Source organism: Meriones unguiculatus, chromosome 1, assembly GCF_030254825.1.
Source record: "Meriones unguiculatus strain TT.TT164.6M chromosome 1, Bangor_MerUng_6.1, whole genome shotgun sequence".
Taxonomy (NCBI): domain Eukaryota; kingdom Metazoa; phylum Chordata; class Mammalia; order Rodentia; family Muridae; genus Meriones; species Meriones unguiculatus.
This window is the reverse complement of record NC_083349.1, coordinates 130,621,594-130,642,790: the sequence shown is the minus strand read 5'-3', so window position 1 is coordinate 130,642,790 and position 21,197 is coordinate 130,621,594. Positions and strand designations below refer to the sequence as shown.

Sequence of the window (21,197 nt, the reverse complement as noted above, 5' to 3'; positions counted from 1 at the left end):
GCCAGAGATCTCTGTGGAGAGGTGGTGTGGTGAATGAGGAGGCCTGTAGGCCTGATTAAAGATGCCAAGTGGTTATGAATTTTAAATTAGTTCTTAACAAACTTCTGATTTTTGAACAGAGGACTCCCTGCTTTGCGCATGCACACACACTCAAATAAACAACACTAAACAAAGCTCTCTCTGCTGAAAAGCAACTTTGAGGAGTTACATCTCGTCTCACCTGGAGCATGGCCAGGAACTAGCAATGTTTTGGGTGTCTGGGTACCTGGATGACAAAACACCATGTAAAAAATAAGAAAGTAAGTAAGAAAATAGTTCTCTCCAAACTCACTAACTTTTGTCATCCAACTATCCAGACACCTGAAATACTGCTGGTCCTGGTCAGCATTCCATGTTACACGAGATGAGACTTAAGCCAATGACAGAGTGAATAGCAGCCCCAATCACATGCACACAAATGTACAGGTGTCAACACACATGCAAAAACAAATATACACACATGCACGCATCACCCACCCAGAAAATAATGGAGTAGGAAGACAGTCAAGTCAGCATAGTGGAAGAAAGTATTTGCTAACCAAGAATCAAAGGACGTGCTGGCATTGTGAACTCATAGCTGAAAGCTTCTGAGGCCCATTTTTAATGCTTTTTTTGTTAGATGTCCACCCAGTCAATTGTCAAATCAAGACAATGACTGACACAGCTGAATTCTTTTACGGTAATTAATACCTTAGTAATTTGTCAACATATACTTCTGAGTAGGACTGGATCCTTATCACCTTTGTCTGTGCTTAGAATTAAGGGTAAAAGAGACTCACTAAATGGGATGGGTGGGTGGGGAATGATCCTCATCTTTAGGAAATAGTGATCTCTTCCTTGAATTCTTCATAAAATACACCTAAAGAAGTATCTGGCCTGATTGTTTTTGTGATGACAAGAGTTTAAAAAAACAGACTCAATTTATTTAAAGGTTATAGGAATATGGGTCATGCTCTCTAATTCTAAGTAGACACTTAAAAGGTTGTATTCATCTAGAAATGGATACTTAAAATTAGTTCTTCACAGTATACTCAAATTTTTATAATCTTTAATTTTGATGAAAATTTAAAATTAAGAGATAACATACCAAAAAAAATAAAAAAAATCTATTCGCTGTTTGTTTGTTCAAATCTACTATAGTTTCTCGTCAACAACATTTACTTTATCATCTTCATTCTTTTTCTCTGTGAACTCTTAGAGGGTAAGTAAAAAGCACAGTGTCTCTAAAGAAATAAATTGATCTCTGAGGAATAAAGATATTTCTTTATTCTTTATATATAAAAAGTATAATTATTAAAATTAGTAAGGCTCAATACCTTGTGAATGAAAGACAAAACGTAAAGAAAGTTCAAATGAGTTCTATATATTGTATGTAACAGTCAGAATAAGAATGGCCTCCATGGGCTTGATTACCAGAGAATGGCACCATTTGAAAGGATTAGGAGGTGTGTCCTTGGAGGTGGGAATCAAGGTTTCAAAGGTGCATGCCAAGCCCAGGGTCTATCTCTTCTTTGTGCCTGCAGATCTGGATGTAGAAATCCTCAGGTACTACTCCAGCACCATGTCTGCCTAAGTGCCACCATGATGAGAATGGACTCAACCCCTACAACTGTAAGCTGACCCCAATTAATGCTTTCTTTTGTTAGAGTTGTCTTGGTCATGGTGTCTCTTCACAGCATGAATGACACAGATTTTAGAACACCAAGATTTTATATGAGCTGTGTATTTTGTATTCTGTAGCAATCCAAACTAGCTTATTAGCTCTATTAGCCTCTTTGCATACCTCACTGGATTCTGTGAGCTTGCATCTGGGTAAGAGCCATGTATGTGTGCACCTCTGTGTGTATGGAGGTGATCATGTTACCTGTAGTATAGTTTAATTTCTTTCTTTCCCAATAGGAAGACTTTCGTTATTTTTCTTATCTCCTATAATAGATAGAACAATGTGAAATACAAGTAGCAAGAGCAAAAAATAAATCCTTGTATTCTATGCTATTTTAGGGAAGAAATACTTGTTTTCAACGTTATATTTTGAAAATCTTACCTATTCATTTTTTTAATCAGAACCTTTTACCAACTTGAGCAATGACTGTTCTATAAGAGATTTGAGATTCTGTCCTGTACTTTTTTTGGATGAGCTGGACAATAGCAAAGATTGGCTTTCTTTTTCTAATGAGGCTTTCATTAAAATCTCACTTGATTATCCATAGTTTTACATTTTTCTTTCATATTTACTATACGTATCCTTCATGCAAAATGCTGAGTAATATCATTAACTCCCTGTGCCAGGCCACTAGTTTCTGTAGGTTTATGTGCTTAAACTACTAGCTGACCTTTATTTCAACTGTTTGGTTACTCATTCATTCATTTGTTCACTCATTTATTACTGTGTGTCCATGTGTGTATGTGGCACTGTGTCATGGTGCATGTATAAATGTCAAAGCACAACTTAATGGGAGAGTGTGCTCCTTTTACTTTTACAGGGGTTCTGGGGATCAAAGTCAGGTTGCCAGATTGACACATCTATCACCTTAGACCTGCTGAATCATCTTATTAACATTTTATTTTCAAATGTTCTATTTGGCTACTTTAAAAAATAACTCTTAACAGTATACAGGCATTTCCACTATCCTAACTCTTTGGAGGACCTAGTAACCTCTGATGTCATCACCTGCCGCAAATGTCAGGTGAGATGTGTGCCCATAAAAAGACACACACCCCCCCTTAGTTTCTCTCCCTGTCTCTCTGTGTTTCTTTCACATTGTCATGGGTCCCCTCCCTTCTCTCTTTCTCACAGTAAATCTCCTTCATACCAGATCTGTTGCATGGCCTTTTAATCATTATCATAACATTGGTGCTGTGAAACTCGGAGGGTGGGGTGGGGGGCGGCTCTCCCTGTAGTGTCTAGGAACACTGGGATCCTTTCTACACTTGCCCACAACAGACTCCCTTTCTCTCCTGGTGCTTTTCAGGGGTCTAAAGCCACATAACGAGACCCCATTTCCAACTCACCATCATCTGAAACAAATCTGCCTTCCAGCTCACCACTCGATCTCCACCCCACCCACCACCAACAGTTAGGTAAGCTTCACATCTCAGTCCCATTGCTCTTAGAGCTGCAACCCTGTCATTTATTTTATACCCTCCAGGCACCCCTGTCCCCAACCTGCTAAATGACCTTACTTGTGACTTTCTTGATTCTGTTCCTCAATTGATTCTTTCCTGTAGATGTGACACCTCTATGAGAACTCAGTTTTCTACCTCCAGTTCTGGCTTCTACTTCTACGAAAGCCTTGGTACCAGGCATAAAGTCTTCCTGGGCTTAGCCAGGCTAAGCCCTGGACCTCTGTGTTAGCACTTGATGACCCTCTCTGTAAAAGGACTATGTCTTCTGCTTGGTCCCCCCAAACTCTGGGGATGCCCATGACTACAGTTTGCAGTGACCTTCCATTTCCCTTTCTCATCCACAGGGACAGAATCTTCATGTTTTCTCACTCCCCTTTGCAACACCTACAGCCTCTACACCTAAAATATGACCTAAAGGGCTTTACATTTATTCACCTTTCTAATCAAATTGCTAATATTATTCAGGAACACTAAGAGCGATCGATGAAATGGAAAGCAATTTCCTACTCCCTATTTCATGTTTCTCCAAGTCCTGCCCTTTTCTCTCTGGTCTTCCTGCCCATGCTGCTTAAATGAATTGTCTGTAAGTTGCAACAGGTCCAGACAGGTGATACCATGGGCTACAATGCATGCATACACACCTTTTCCATTGCTAGCAGCTGTTCTCCAGACCACTCCAGAGGTATGTATGAGTCATCTGTCTGTGAATTTGATCCCAGATTCTAGCTGGAATCCAATTCCTCCATGTGCCTCTCGCTCTTGGCCTGGCCACATAGACCTACTTAGCCCTCACCCCTCCTCCTGCAGAAGGTCTGCAAGAGTCTGAGAGCATGCTTGCCCACTCCCTCCCTTCAATGGACTCTATACAAAATCCTAACCTCATTCAAAACCCAAAAATTGGCAGACCAAATTCCCAACTTCTCAATGCCACAGACAAATATGATTCCCAAGTATTTTCTTTCTAAACCTGCTCTGCTCCAAGCTACCAAATCTTATCCCTAAGAATCTATTCCCAACTCTAAAAAAATCTTTTCTCTCATTTTTTACACTCCGCTCTCAAAAAATAATATCTTAATATTATGTTGTAAACTGTTACCTAAGGATTTATAATTTGGTTTTTGGATATACTGTTAAGATTTAAATTCTAACTCTTGTTTAGAACATATATGTGTGTGAATATGTGTTTATAACATCTATAGAAACACAGATGTTTTTAGAGAGCCACCATGTTGACATGATTTCTAACCCACCATGTGACTCCACATCTTAAGATGACCATGTGGTATGCAGCAACAATAATAAAGCCTCTTACTCTTAATGAACTATCTAGTTATTATTTTACCTCCTTTTAAACTAAGAAAACAAGTCTTATTTTAAATTGGTATGGATTTTTATAGGGATTTTGTATATTTTTTTTACAACATATTGTATACGTAATTAAATCCTGGCTCAAAATATTCTTTATCTGATGGTGAACTATCAAGGTTATAAAGGTCTATTCAGATCAACAAGCTAATTTAAAATGAATGTCTAACTACTTATGTCTTTGCTGGTTCTCAGATGCATAAATTAATCCTGTTTCTTTCTCCTGCCAGCCCTCTGTGCTCAGGGTTCACCTTTCGGCTGTCCAGCAAATGGATCTGGTATAATAAATTCAAATGTAATTCTAAAGTTGTTTTATATATTCTACTGTATTGCTGACTTTTAAAATGGGTTATTGTTCATCCTTTCTCAGAACCAGTCATGTTTTTAAAGTCCAGAGTTAAAAACAGGATATAGTTAAACTCCCAGATTACTAGTTACTAGCTTGTGCTTAGATAATGTTAAACCATGTAACATGATTCCAAAGATACTTTTAAGTTGAGATATATTAATTCTGGCGACATTCAATTGCTTACAATGTTAGAACTTGGTTATTATGTTCTATTTTCACTCTCAAAGAGTTAAAAATCACTACCTTAAAAATGTTTAGCCTCCTTTTAACTAATGTTACTAATCTAACAGAAAGTAACTAGAAAAAAAGCAAAGCTTGTCTATTTAGATCTACTTGAGATAAACCCGGTCCTCAAACACTTACCTGTAGAAAATGGCATAATTATACATTCTATTTTATGTTTGCAAGGTGTAGCTTAGAGCAGATAACTAAAGACAGACAAAGATTGCTTAAGTCAAATATGCTAACCCTCAAATCTATCAGAGACCTGTGGAATATGGCATTTAACTTGTTTAAGCTTATTATGACAGAAACAGAGAGTCCCAAATCCTAACAGTAATGCCTAAGGTCTCCTAGAAGATTTAGGCACAACGACAGATGACTTCAACCCCGGATTTTGGTATGATAAGTACTTAGCAGATGGACCCAATGCCCCACCTGCTGCTAAGGCCTAGCCTGAACTGCAGACAAACTGGACAACCGGAGAGCTATCATCTAGCTGAAAATGAGGTGAGGTCAATCTCTTTCATGCTCTTCCTCCACAGAAAAAGCCTGTCATCTTCTATGCCTGATGGCTAAACTGTCTCTGCCGGCTTTAACATGGAGACCCCAGAAACCTGGGACAACTGTCTAGATAGTGGACTATGGACTGACTAGTCATGCCTGTCATTTTGATTGATAGATTAACTTTGGTTAAGTTTATCCTTCTCAGGTCTCTGAGTACATTGACAGCTAAGCTAATGGTAGCTTGACAGATTAGCCCCTAAGGTAATCTAACATGTTAGCCTATTAGTCAATTCATTAGCTGGTAAAAACTACTAACTACTAGATCTCTTTTTTAAAAGGCAAACAGGTTTGCCTTGCTCAAAAGCACAGAAAGTGATTCATATAAAAGAAATAAAAAATGTTTTACATTTCTTCCTGTTGCTATGCTACTGTTGTATTAGAACTGTTCATAGCTTGACATTAATCATTGTAGCTCTGATTTATTAATCTAACTCTAGTTTAAAAAAATCCACAAAAAATATTTAAAAATCCACTATATAATCTGCTATCATGGTTCTAAGCTCAAGATTTTAAATTTCCTGGGTTTGTCCTTTAAACATAGACTTTAAAATGTGCCTTATTGTGCTGGGTTTATATACATCCAGTCTTACAAACAGATGGAAGAAGTCCCTCTCTCATGATGTATAGTCATACTAAAAATCAAGATCAAGTCCTATCTACATCACAGGAAGGCTTCTGCCTTCACTGAGCTCACCTCAAAGAGTGTTCATATTGTTAACCCAAAATTATTTCCCAAGCCTCTGCTACGCTATGACACAAAGATGTGTGTCTACTGCCTTTTCTTATGTGTATTTCACTGCAGATTACAAATAATGCTGGTGCTAACATGATTAAGCCTTATCTCCTTTGTAAACTTAAAAAGAACTCTTGCAAGATACAGTAAATACACCTGAATCCACCTCTCAGGTCAGATGGACTCCAGATAAGTACTGTTAATCAACAGCCTACGTTTCCACCTATTGCCTATTTCACAGGGTGGGATTCCTCTCCCTTTCCCTAGTTTTGGGACTACCCTCCCCCAACTACCAAAACCATGGATCCAAAACTTTCAAATGTGCACCAAAGAGGGAAGAAAAAAAAAAAAAAACAACTTTCTCCCTAACCTACTTAACTTTGTCTTCTGCCCATATATATTTCCAGTATCCTGTGAAGTTCATGTATTTCCCATATCCACGATAGCGCCAAAACAGCCACCCACAGGTACTCCATCAAATCTCACAGACTGTGACAGCTGGTCCTACATTTTACCACAGATATCCTCGCATCATGGACAGCAGTAAAACGGCCAGCTTTCAAAGGACTTCACCAGCTCCACCCTCCTCTCCATTCTCTTAAGGTCCCCAAAGAAGCTGTGGTCCTCACGTCAGCAGGGCAGCCTTTTCTGAACACAACATTCCACCTCACCACCCCTTCCTATGTTTGTCGTTTTTTAATTAAACAAAAAGGGAGAAATGTTAGCAGCATACAGGCATTTCCACCAGCCTGCCTTTTTCAAGGACCTAGGAACCTCTGATGTCATCACCTGCTGCTGGGACCCACCCCCCTCGGTTTCTCTCCCTCTGTTTCTCTCTTTCTGTCATGGGTACCCTCCCCTCGCACTTTCCCTTCCCACTTTCTCATAATAAATCTCCTTCATACCAGTTCTGTTATGTGGCCTTTTAACCATTATTGTTAGAATAATATATAATGAACTATTTTTCAATTTTCTTACTTTTTTCAATTATTTACTCATTTGCATTTATCAAATAATTTTAATACACCATATCTAAAGTGTGCTAGAGACATTTTCAAAGTGTACGGGTTTCTCTGCATTTTTTTTCCTCTTGAATCTTAAGTTTCTGTTTAGAGGAGTGGGCATTTTTCTCTGTGAACTGATATTTCCTGGGACTATAATACACAGAGTAGTCTGCGGACTAAAGCTCTGAATGCTTTCTTCTACCAAGGGCCTACAGTTGTTTCTAATGGGAATAAAAGCACTGTTAGCATCAGAGGACCTTGTTTGCTACTGTGGCACAGGTATCAGCTTCTACACAAGTAGAAATGAAATCACCTAACTGTACAGACAAAGCATTTCCCAATAATATTTGATTATCTATCTAACTGGCTTATCCCTACCCAACTGTTTAATGCACTAAGATGCCAGACAATCAGGCTGAATATTTTACTTATAACATTAAAACTTTGAATTTGTATGCCCTTAAACTTTTCTAATTAGAGTCTCCAATGCTATTATTGAATCATATGCTATGTCTAAAAGGGCAAAAGAAAACACATATTTGGCACAGTTAAAATTCTCATTAGTACTATAGCAGCTTAAAATGCTCACATTTCAAATTTAGCTTAATGCAGCCTACACACATGACTACAAGACTCTGTTTGAAGATAAAAATTGCTGGCTTAGAAAATGAAAGTATCATATCTACTCCCCCATACACAGCTAAACTGGCTTAGCTCTGTCCATGAAAATCTGCAGCCTGTTTTTCATTCTATGGTTCCTAAATAAAACAATCTACAGCCTGTTTTTCACTCTGTGGTTCCTTTCCTCAGTAATCTGCTGATAATTTGCTGACTCACATTGCAGCCAACTGTTATTACAGAGCAGTGATCATTCTCTGGCGACACTACAACTCTTGCCTGGTCAAAAAACACCAAAATTGAATGTCTGTTTTGTTTTCTTAAGTTCTCTCTCTCTCTCTCTTTTAATTTTAGATTTGTTTTATTTTATGCGCTATGAGCGTTGGCCTGCATCTATGTGTGTGCATCACTGTGTGCCTGGTGCTCAGGGAGTTCAGAAGACGGTGTCAGATACCTTGGCAGTGTAGTTACAGACAATTGTGAACTCCCAGGTAGGTGCTGAGACTCAAACCTGGGTTTCTTGAAGAGTAAGAGTCAGTACTCTTAACCATGCAGCCATCCCTCCACCCCCTAAGCTTAAACACCCAATGTCTAATAATCAGCCTCAAACTTTTACTTAAAAAGAAATGATTGATTCATCCACAGAAACTAAGGAAAACAGAAAGAGACATTTTTAGAATTAAAACAGAAATATGAGTTGGTAAGTGTAAATGTATTTTTTCAAATGATCATACCAACTGCGATGGTTAATGTTACAGGGCATTTATGAAATTAGCAGAATTAGCCACTTCAGTTAAAGAAAAACTTTGGCTCCACATTTCTACTAAAACACCTATTGGTTTCACTATATTAGACAGAGACAGTCCAGGGTCATTTTATACTCAACACAATTCCATCCATTTGTTGCTTAACGCACCTATGTTCTTGACAACAGAATGGGCATCTACTTAACAACCTTCCAGGTAATGAAACAGAAACTGCCTCTTGAGAACACTCTATTTGACTATGGTGTTGATATACACTGTCCTTTCCTTTCTATCACCAGAATCAAGTATATTAGCAAGTAGCAATGAAGATTTAATACTACTGTTTTTAAACTAAAAGGTTTCTTTGGTTTTTTTTTGTTGTTGTTTTGGTTTGGTTTGGTTTGGGTTTTTGGACACAGGGTTTCTCTGTGTAGCCCAGGCTGTCCTGACTGGACTCAAACTCAAACTCACCTGCCTCTGTCTCCCTGAGTGCTGGGAATACAGGTGTGAGCCAGGCTAAACTAAAAGTTTTAAAGTAAACACTACTGCATATTTTTTCCTGGTAAAATATTATAAATGAATTATTTGAAATGAATTTTGTCTCATAAGACTTGCAAGGAAAAAACCCTACACAAAATAAGTTTGACAATTTTTATAGCTATAAAGTTATCATACATTGGATTACAACTTTATTGAAATGAGATATATAATCTTGACACTTTCATAATATAGTACATTATCTTATTTAAGGAAATATGATTAATGACTGAAATGTCTGATACTCTTCATGAATTAATACCCAAACATAATGTGTTATTACAACTGTTAAACCAAACGACTTCTTCATCTGTCAGGGTCCATTATTACTTAGCTTTTGTTTAGCATATGAGACTTAAATACACATTTAAGATTTGAAAAGACTGAAATAGTAATCATATCATGCCATTGTATCTTATTATGGTTCACTGTTGAGCCTGGAACATAAACTACTGTATCTGAATCAAATCTGTATTATACTTCATTTTTTCCACTCAGAGCATCTCATTTCAATGGTAGGATAGCCTTTCCCATTTAATAGCTAAGGCTCTGAAAGATTGTATAGCCCATGATCAGTTTAGATAGAACTTAGTGCTGTGATCGCAAGGAAGGCCTAAGCTATTAATCAATATCCTAGCCTACCTTTGACATTGTTTGAACAGGTATTGAAAATGCAGACCTTTAATAATGCAGCTTTCCAAAGGCTAAAAAAGCTAATACTATTATGAAAATGTTAAGCATAAAGAAGAGGATGTTAGGAAAAGGGAACGAGGAAGACTAACTTATATGGTACTATACTGATGCACATGGACAAAGGTAATCCACATTTAAATTATAAACTATTTTTCGTAAGTTGGCGTAGTATATGTGCCACAACTAATAAACAACTATGGGTATACTAATAATGTAGTAAACACTGAATCAGTTTAGTATTAAAGTCATAGTTAACATAGGTATTTGCTTTTAGCCTTACCATTTCCTAGTTCCCTGGGCTTTGCATAATAAATAATACTCACTTTTCTATTTAATAAATTCATGATCTAAGTTGCTCTAAATTCATAAACATTTAAAAATAAAATATAAAAATTCAAGTAATATTTAAAAATTGAACAGTAACAAGACTACTCAGCTATCAAAACAAGAAAACTCATGAAATTTGCAGGCAAATGGATGAGACTAGAAAAGATCATCGTAAGTGAGGTAACCCAGACTGAAAAGACTGGTATATACTCACTTATAAGCAGATATTACCCATCCAATACAGGATAACCATACTACAATCCACAGACCTAAAGAAGTTAAATAACAAGAAGGACCTTATAGAGGATGCTTAATTCTCATTTAGAAAGGCAAATAGAAATACATACCAAAAGCTGTTGACAAGAGGGAATTGGACTGGACCCTACCACAGAGGGCCTCTGAAAGACTAGACAGAGCAGGGGATCGAAGCAGATGCTGAGATTCATAGCCAAACTTTGGGAAGAGTACAGGGAATCTTATGGAAGAGTGGGGAGATAGAAAGACCCAGAGCAAACAGGAGCTCCACAAGAAGACCAACAAAGCCAACAAATCTGGGCCTAGGGCCCCATGCAGGGACTGATGAATCAACCAAGAACCATGCATGGAAAGGACCTAGAACCCCTGCTCAGATGTAGTCAATAGGCAACTCATTCTCCATGCAAGTCACCTAGTAAGGGAACCAGGGGCTATGTCTCACATGGACTCTGTTGTTGGCTCTTTGATCACCTCTCCCTGGCAGAGCAGCTTTGCCAGGCCACAGAGGAAGAGGATGCAGGCAGTCCTGAAGAGACTTGATAGGCTGGGGTCTGATGGTAGGAGAAGAGGACTTCTCCTTTCTGAGGACTAGGTGAAGAAAGAGGAAAGGGGGAAAGAGGGAGAGGGTAGGACCCGGAGGAGACAAGGGATGTAAAGTGAATTAATTTAAAAAAGAATCTCGATCTAAGATTATTCTTTGAAACTGTCTCCAGAAGGAAGGTGTTAACAGCATGGGTAGACATTCTTGCTACACATAAGTAGCTTTCTAAGTCTTTCCTCAAAGTCTCCCAGAAGCCTTTAGCACCAGGTACATGTAATCTGTTAGTGCTAGCAATGATGTCAGCTGTCCCAGGGTTTAATCTAGAAGAAAACAAAGCTAATATAATTAAGCACACTGGTTTTCTTTATTTTACTACCTCTCCGTCAAGATTCTTAGACTAGAACTTTAATTCACCAGGAAAGAGATTTTCAAGATAAGTATACCCCAAAGTATTCCCAAGACCTCAGGACCTGATCATTGCTTTTCCTCTTAGAGCTTTACTGGAATTCTTAGGATCAGACTGGTCCCTGGAAAGCCTAACAATCAAGGTTCAGTCACCTTCTTCAGTAAGTAAAGAAACAAGCAATGTTAAAAAGCAGAAAAAGGAGATTTGCACAGTTTGAACACACTAAGAAGACCAAATAAGCCCAGTGACATCCCAGCTACAAGTCTCTTTTCAGGACCCTAACATGAAGTCTAAGTTCAAGTACCAGGCAAGATGGAGGCATAATGAGCAGTCAAGGTGACACATTATTAACTCAGTTTCCGTCTCTCCTGCAAGGTCTGGCAAGTTATCAGAACTGTGTGAAATCTCTTTCGGGAGACAACTTCATAAAAGTTTTGATCAGCCAGGTGTGATGGCATAAATCAGGATATAAAGTGAATAAATTAAAAAATAAATTTAAATAAATAAACTAGCAATATTTAAAAATTGAACAGTGACAAGAATCATTGTCAACAAGATAAGTATAAAAAGTACTTGACACAGGAAATCATGAAATGTTTCTGAAAAAGGAAACAAGCTGTCAAAAACCTATTAAATATAGAAATTTCCTTTTAAACCCCAGTGAACTGAAACAGCACTAGAGCCACTTGGTTTCAAAGAAACCTGGAAAAGCGCACCTCAGTTTCCCACTGAGGAATAATATCCATTATTCCTGTAGTGCTAGTCATACCATGCAGTAGAAACAAAGTGAATCATCATTCAATTGACCTTTCACTGAATTTCCAATATAGACTATTTATAAAAATTATCAATATATAAAAAAGCTTTTAAATTCTATTTGATTCTAATGTAAAAAAATATTCATTACTATCTCTTTAGAACAAAAAGCTTAATTTGTAAAAAGCATAAAAAGCCTGTGATGTAAGAAGCATTTTTACTAAGAATTATTTACATTGTTTTTATTTTTAAAATATGTTTTTACATATTTAAAAGAGTAAACCAGGAACTAGAAAGATGGCTCCATGTGTAAAAAGGATGGTTGCTGGAGAAGAATGAGGACTTGAGTTCACATCCCAGTACTCAGGTAAGAAAGTGGGAGTGGAGACACAAGGCTACCAGCTAACTCCAGGTTCAATGAGAGACCATGCCTCGAAGAAATATAGTGGAGATTGATAGAGCAGGTTCACTGATATCCTCCTCTGAACTCTGAGTGTGCATGCACCTGTACAAACACATATGCATTTACCACATCTATGTATATAAATGCACACCCATGCAGACAAACACAAAAGGCTGAACTTTCGAATCAGGAAGGCAGACCTTATTCTAGACTTAACCAAACTTTCATAAATTCATGTACTTAAAATTTCTCTACATCTTTGGTATGAGGCCTTCTTCAAAAACCTTAAAAATGCAGCAGGGCAGTAGTGGTTCATGTTTTTAATCCCAGCATTCCGGGAGCAGTGGCAGGCAGATCTGAAAGCTGAGGGAGGCCTACTGGTCTACAGAGTGAGTTCCAGGAAAAGTATGGCTACACAGAGAAACCCTGTCTCAACAAACAAACAAAACACCTAAAAATGCAAAGACTACCAGTAAAACAAGAACAAACACATAAAAAAACACTACAAAAAGATTTAATATGCCAAAGCATACAAAAATTACTTAGGCCACCAAATCATTCTAAGTGTTGTAACCTGCTTAAACTCTATATAGCACCTCCCCTGAGACCTACTATAGTTCTTAGCACAACTATAGCTCCTCTGCTAATACCTTCTGCTAAAATCTGCTTTTGTTTTTAGCATAACCACTTTGATTTTAAGTTTCTATTTTGATCATAAAATGAAATTAGGTTCAGGTTCTCAGGCTTTGCCTACCTTTTACTTACAATTCAATACCTGCGAAATGTTCTGCTTGAATTAATGATCTGTTCTACTTAAACAAAAGCACAAGACCTTGCTATGTTCTTTTCTCCCAAAACAACGGGGAACTGGAAAGTCCCCAAACCTATACAAAGCCTCCGTTCAAACTGCTTTGTCTAGCGACCTAGATACAACATACTTGGAAATGTTTTAACTGGTAAAAAGGATGTAACACCTCAACTCCCCTTATCTCCTACAACAGGCTGCCTAGTTATGCTTTTTTAAATAAAAAGCCTGCCTTAGAAGTCATCTGGCTCCCAAGCCCATACTGTGCCCCTGACTTTTCAGACTTTGTCCAGCGTTCAATAACCTTCCATCAATCTGAGTCTGGAGTTGGAGTGTTCCTGACCCCACAACACTAAGAACCTGAACTTCTTTACAAAGGTTCTTCCTTTCAACAAACGGTACATAATTTGTAGTTAAGATTTTTATTTTATTTATTTTTTTTCTCTTGGTGTGGAATTTCCAAGTATGCAGGAACAAATGTGATGTTGGATAGTTCACAACAAGCCTTTCCTAAAAAAAATAAATATGAGCTGAACACTTAGGAAAATAATTTTTTTTTTTTCAAAAATACTACCTCCAAAGTACAAATATCAACTGGCAATTTACAATAATCTATAAATATAAGTAGTTACACATATCTTATCTTTGAAAGCATACTCCTATGGCACTATACAAATAAGAAATTCTGAACATAAATAAAATGAGAGAATGAAATGAAGCATATTTTAAAGAATATTAAACGGGAACTTTTAATACATGATGACAAATTCATTTAAAATCTCGCCTGTACAAACCGCCAATGTTCATATGCTACAATTTATTGCTGATAGGAATGATTAATTTTTATGTAAAAGTTTTCATAAATGTAATATAATTACAAATATATGTCTCTTAAATAGGACTAATTTAAAATTGTTTAACCTTTTAAAGTAATCACTCGAGGGCAGTGCAAAGATAGCTTGGCGATTAAAAGCACTGGCTCCTCTTCCAGAGAAGGCAGATTCAGTTGCCCATAACCACAGAGCACCTTAGAACTGTCTGTAACTGTCTGATGCTCTCCTCTGGCCTCTCAATGCAGGCAAAACCACACACATAAAGAATTTTTTTTAATCACTTGAACTGTTTCACTTTAATTATCATGTTGCACACAGAATATTAAAATACAAACTGGAATTTTAGAATATAGGGTATCAGAGAGTAAAACCATGATAGGTTACTTCTAATAAAGATGAGGTAAATTAATAAGAGTGGAAAAAGAGCTCAGGTCACAGCAAATGAGTGCACTGCATGTAAATCTGTTTGTCTGTAAGTGAAAAGGTCTAATACTTTTATTTCATGTCCTAGTAAATGTACAAAAAAACCTCATGAGCACGCATATGGACAAAGCTGCATCTTATACCAGTGAGAGCAAGCAAGCAGCAGGGTAACGTCAGAAGCAGATACTACTGTTTAATGCTATGTGGAAAACAACTACCACCGACACAGCTGCGCGTAACCATAAAAAGATTCTTGGAAGGTTGGTTCATGCACAGAGTCTAGGAACTTGGATCTTGAAATGAAAAGTATTATCCTTTAGCTAATAAAAGTGTTCCTTTAGCTAGACTATGCAATGTTGTGCTTTATAGAGTCCCTACTTTGTGTTCTAAAGTCCTAGAATTTTGATATCTTAGACAGCAATTTACAGTTGATCAATTAAAAAACAAAAACCCTGGACCAGCAGCCTCAAGTAGGGTTTAGTTGGAAATAGCAATTGATGACCCATACCAACTGCTTTGACTGACTTGGCTTCATATTACTGTAATACATCATTGGCATCAGTAGAACCACAAGCTGGGTCCTCAGACTCTAATTCAATCCATCAAATAAAGGCAATCTTGGAGGTCCTTAACACAATATATAAAATACTACAATGTATGAAGTTAAAAATAAAAATACTTATGACATGATAATGGAAATATACTATTTTTAGGCTTTAACATTAAATCAAATTATAATTCATTATTCTATTAACAATTACAAAATCACTTCACAATTAACAACTTAATGAGAATCAAAGGTTCTTGGAAAGAGTCCTAATGGCTCACAAACATAGCAGATTAGTCAAGGACAAAGGGAGATTTCACAACATGAGATGTGAGCACAGCAAAGAAAGTCATGGGGCAAACTAAAAATGGAATAGGTTCTGAAACCTTAAGTGAGTATGTTATAGTGACTATTGTTTAAATTCCTTATATACTGAAACATTTCAGATTATTTTCTAGTAGAAATTTTCAAAATGTTACAAGCCATCACTTACATAGCAGAAATGAGGCATGTGTAGTGCACTTCAGAAATCAGACCACACCCATGCTGACATTAATCTTGAAAGGCGGAATTTATAGTTGTCAATAAATATATTGCCTTTGATATGCAGTTACCATGTAAGAGTGACCCAATTTATGTTTGCATATATCTTTCTGATTTATGCTAAATACAGCTAGATAGACAGACATAGATAGATATATAGAGAGAGATGATATAGATATACAATCTTTATTTAAACATACCTTAACTATTTCTTCAATGAAACAAATATGAGAAACAGGATCTCTTTTCTTGGTTAATACTTTTTGTAGATGCTGTACCTAAAGGCAGGGAAGAAGAGAGAGGCAAACTATATTTAATAGGGAATTCTAGAGTGAAACCAATATAATGCTTAGGAACTAGAAAAAGAAAGGTATATTTCAGAAATTCCTCAAAAATAGTGTTGGTGCTAGCATATGGGACAAAAGAAAAGGGGAGGGAAGTGGAGCATACTTCAGCCTCTGCACACACTACAGTCAACTAGCAGAGGTACTTGGAATGTTCAGGGATGACAAAAAGTGTACCTCCAAAGACCTAGAATTACCAGGGGTTAGTTTATCTATGAAGCTCTTTCCATCTTTTGAAATATGTACCTGACCACAGGCAGCACAGATATGATCCATGAGTTTTTCCATATTGGTCCAGAGGGAAGCACGAAAAGCTGCTGTGTTTCCTGGAGTGGGCATAGTAGCTCGCCCAGGTCCTCCTGAGAGTAACAGAGAAGTGGGGAAAAGTAAAGTTCCCAAAGGTAACAAAATATGTATTATTCTAAAAGCACAGAGAAAACAAAAACCAAAAAATCTTTCTTTCACAAATAGCTTATGTACAACTCAGCACAATCTTTGTGTGTAGTAAAAAAAAGAAGTAGGGAATACACAATCACATGCACGGGGCTATGAAAACAGAATAAAATTAGTAAAAATAGTTTTCTTTAAAGGGAAAGAGGGTGAAGAGACATGAAACAAAGTGAAATGTTTTACACATTCAAAATTAATTTTACAAGAACAAAGACAAGCCCAAAAAATGAATTCAAATAAATACAGACTCAGTAAAATTATCTGCATATCAAATTAACAATACAACTATAGCAGAAACAATTCAAAAAATTTTAAGTCACAGAATAATTACTTTGGTCATATATGCGCTATGGGCAAAAAGAACTGCAAGGAAATTATGAACGTAACAAGTTTGCGGTATATGCAATTTGGATGTAACAGCCCTGCAGCTAGTTTAGATACTACTTTAAAAGCAGCCACAAGGTTCTCATTATAAACAGGAAAGGTGAACAATGAAATGGAAACTAAAAACATTTCCCAAATCTGTTTATTACTTCAGTAATAATAAACATAATAATAAACATATCTAGAATCCAAGTTTTTATTTCTACAACCATCATTCCCAAAGCCAACAAATCAACCCAGAGCTTATTGATAAAAGAGAGAGAGAGAGATTTCAGAACTACAACATGAAAAATACAGTGTAGAACCACTATTGTGCCAAATGATCTATAAAAACAAAAACAAACAAACAAAAAAAAAAAACTCTGGACTTGGCTGGAGGGGGCTGTGCTTACAGGTGTTGGTCACTCTAAAAGACTTGCACCATCAGGCTACACACTCCTGCAGCTCTCCTCTATCTGGGGCAGAATTAAGGATCCAAAGTAAGCTGTTTTGCAGCTCCTCCTACCTGGAGCTGAAACAGCTATGGTCCTACCAATACTTGGCTCTTGTCATGTACTCCATGCAGACCAAAATCATTTAGCATGGAACTTCCTACACCTCCCTAAAAGAGCATAACCCCACTTTGTCCAGGGGATCCCTCTGAAGCCTGGTACCCTTCCATGCTGTTGAGAGCAATTTTCTCTCATACTCTTTGTTTTAAGCTAACTTTAGTGGTATTCTCACAGTGTTCCTAAGTGCTCTTCCACTTCAAGATGTGATCCTTGCTCACATGGACCTTGTTAGGTCTCAGGACCCAGGACAAATGGCTAACTGAGGTGCCTATTAACATACCAAGACAGATGCTAGCCAACCTTCCCAGCATCACTCAGTACTTGTGGCTCCTCCCAGCACCTCTCTTCTGCCTAAACATCTCCCTCCTGGGGGCTGGGCTTCCACTTGCTCTCCTTCCCTGGCCTGATCCCTATGTAACCCAGCCATTTTGGTTACACTGATCTCTTGGCTTCTTGGCCTCTTTACCTGAGTCACCTCTAGGTAGGCTGATGTCTCCTTTCTTGCTCTCCCTCCTCTCACTTATGGTCTGGTTTATTCTGTCAGCCATTTTTAGCCTGGATTCTTCCCTCAGCCTGCTTTCTTTCATCTATCTACAATAAAAATCTTCTCCACAGTTTAGAAGTAATCATATCCTCCTCCTTTTATTTCATTTTTTTATTCAGTCCTGAGGCTCTCTTATTTAATAAAACTCATTCCTAAAGGGCAATCAGTCTTGGCATCCCTCCTTTCTCAAACCAGTCATTCTCCAAACAAGTTACCTCAAAATAAGTTGGGAAAAATCAGGCCATCCAAAAATAATACTGATAATAACGGATTTTAAAACTAATCAAAATATAAGTCATGAATAAATAGGGAGAAGCAAGCATTAAAAAAGGATAAAGTAGCTGGCAAAATAACTCACCAGGTAAAAGAGTGTGCTGCCACGCTTGGCAAACAGAATCAGCTCTAGTAAGTTGTTCTCTGACCTCCATACATGTGCCATGGTATGCATTCACGCACATACACAAATAAATACATCCACAATAAAATATAATAAAAAAATTAAAAATAAAGCTGAAAGAAGAGAAGCTACTTTTGAGGTGACTCAGTCAACGTTCAAAAAACCAAAATCCTGGTCAGAATTCACAGGTAAGGCCAGGCTCACCAGGTTATAGAGGGAAATGGGTACTTTACTGGGACGTGGACTAGAGGCGATTTGTGTTACATGCTATCAAACAATTTATTCGTATTCTAAGACATTGAGGAATTGCTGAATTTAAAGATAGAAGGCCAAATACCTTGGAAATGTTAAGTATTCAAGCTTTAGGATGATTATTGCTAGCTATGTTGTGCCTGAATTTAAAGTGAAAATAGGGACAAAAACCAGAGTGAAAAAAAAATCACAATAAAACTTATGAGTCTTGGTAGAAAACAAACCAACCAACCACACATTTAAATTTGAGGCAATAAAAGGTATGTTTGCTGAAAACATCAGAACCACCACAAAGAAGACAAGCAGTGTGTTCCAGAACAGGAAAGATGTTTGGAAGGTATCTCAAAAATTGGCCAGGCCAAGCCCATAGACTCTACTTTGAGAAGAGAGGTCCTAGTTTATATAGAAATAAAGAAAGCTTTTTCTCAGGACTCAGAGTCCACTGCAGCTATTGTCCTGGTGACTGTTGGAGTAGGAAGTAGGCTTTCACACTGACCATTTGATGCTAACTTTGTACACAGAATGCATGAGTCATAAAGACTTCCACTTAGACTTCAAAGGAAGAGCTGGAAGGCCAGTATATGGCCAGGTCAAAATGTCTGTGGATAGCCTCTAAAAACTTGCCACATACATTTTGAGAGTAGAACCAAAGCTGTAATGGAGACCTTAGGAAGCTAGGGATGCTAGAACCTGAGGACATCCTTAGAGGCATGCTGCAAGCAACAAACTGAACTGCTAAAGACAGAAAGTTCATGCAGGCTGAGCAGGTCTGGGCAGACTCTTCTGGAGTACACATACTAGTACTCTGTACTCTAGCTGCTGGTCTTGGACCAAGAGTGCTTAAAGTCTGTCCTGCTGGATTCCAGTCTTGAGGTAGATTCATCTCTCCCCTTTAAAATAACAGCAGAGCTAAGTTATTAATCCCATTTCCTGCCCTACTCTACAGTATTATATGTGGGGAACTTTAAACTTTTTTTAAAGCTTTACTGAGGATAAGAAGTAATAGTTTGTCTCAGCAGAGACTTTCAAATTGGACTTGAAAACAACACTGAACTGTTAATATGACTATGAGAACACACAGGTAAGACTGAGCACGCCTTGCTATGTGTAATGGGTGTGACCCTTAGGGGCCAGAGATGGGACGTAAGAATTTGACTGTCTTGTCCTGAAAGTTTAAGGCCCCAGCTGGTAACAGTACTGAGAATCAGTGGGAACTTAACAGGGTAAGCCTAATTAAAAGTAGATCACTATGGGGCATGACTTGGCAGGACATATTTTATTCCTGGCTCCCTTTTCTCTCTCTTTTGCTTCCTGGCTGCCGTGAGGTGAATAATCTTCTCTACCACACTCTCCTAATACCACGATGTTTTGCATCACTAAGGCAGACAAATATAGGGGAAGCTGAGTATCCAGTGACGCTGCCTAGCTTGAGCTACATATACAATTCTTTTCCAAAACAAACAAACAAAAATCAAACAAACGAACAAAAAAAAAAAAAAAACCTTTATGGACCTGCACTCCTACCTGCACTGCATATAGACCATGCTACAAACAATGGAATAGGTCAGATCCTCCCAGCAACTTACAATAGCTAACCTTCTGTGGTCACCCATATCCTGGAATATCTGAAATTTATGAACAATGAGATGATCCAGCCTGGGCTGATTTTTGATACAAGCACAATAAGACAAAATGTTTCTAAGTGAACTTTTAGTGAAAATATCGTATCTACCATCATATATATATTTTTTTTTCCACGCATGACTGGACATACATGATTAAAATCAGATACATACCAGGAAAGGGTATGCACAATAAATAAAGTAGTATATAACCCAAGTCCATCAATCAAAATACCATTTATACCGACCCTTGGCAAATAACTACTCTTTCTGCTGGATCTACAAAAGGAAACCCTAGACAGTAAGCAAACACTCTTAAATTGCACGCCTGTTCTGAGCCTGCTGCTCTCTCACTGAAACAAAACTAATATTTCTTCCTTTAAACGGTTTTTCTAAAGATGCACACTAAGGAAATAAAAAGATAACAAACAATCCATGAAGATTTTTATGGTCACAAGCTAAATGCTCTGTACTGAAGATATAAGCATGGTAGGAATAACCAACTCACTAAAGAGAATACTACATAAAGGAAAGGAGTGAAAGAATATTTGAAATAAATGGATACTTCCACTAATCAAATTTAACAGTCTCAAGACACACTATTAACTGTCTTAAATTTTGTTTTATTAAAATAATTAAAGAAAATAAGAGTTCCTGAAGGAAATAATACTTACAGGTTAATAATATCTTCATTTGAAAGCCAACAAGACTAAGAATAAAAAGTAGGAGCTAATTTACATAAAACAAATAAAGAATCAGATAAACCCTTCAACTCATGAAGTGTTCATATCAAATGCAATTGATAAATTAAAAGGAAG

General features: G+C 37.3%; 1 protein-coding gene across 1 annotated transcript in view; it reads right to left on the bottom strand.

The window, feature by feature from the left end:
- Positions 1-21,197, bottom strand: part of Cog5 (component of oligomeric golgi complex 5) — a 251,996-nt gene that overhangs the window by 93,827 nt on the left and 136,972 nt on the right. The window contains exons 9-10 of the mRNA XM_060366797.1: positions 16,426-16,538; positions 16,036-16,113 (exon numbers count right to left, since the gene is read on the bottom strand). Of these exons, the coding sequence (XP_060222780.1) occupies positions 16,036-16,113; positions 16,426-16,538 (191 nt within the window). The remainder of the gene's footprint in view (positions 1-16,035; positions 16,114-16,425; positions 16,539-21,197) is intronic.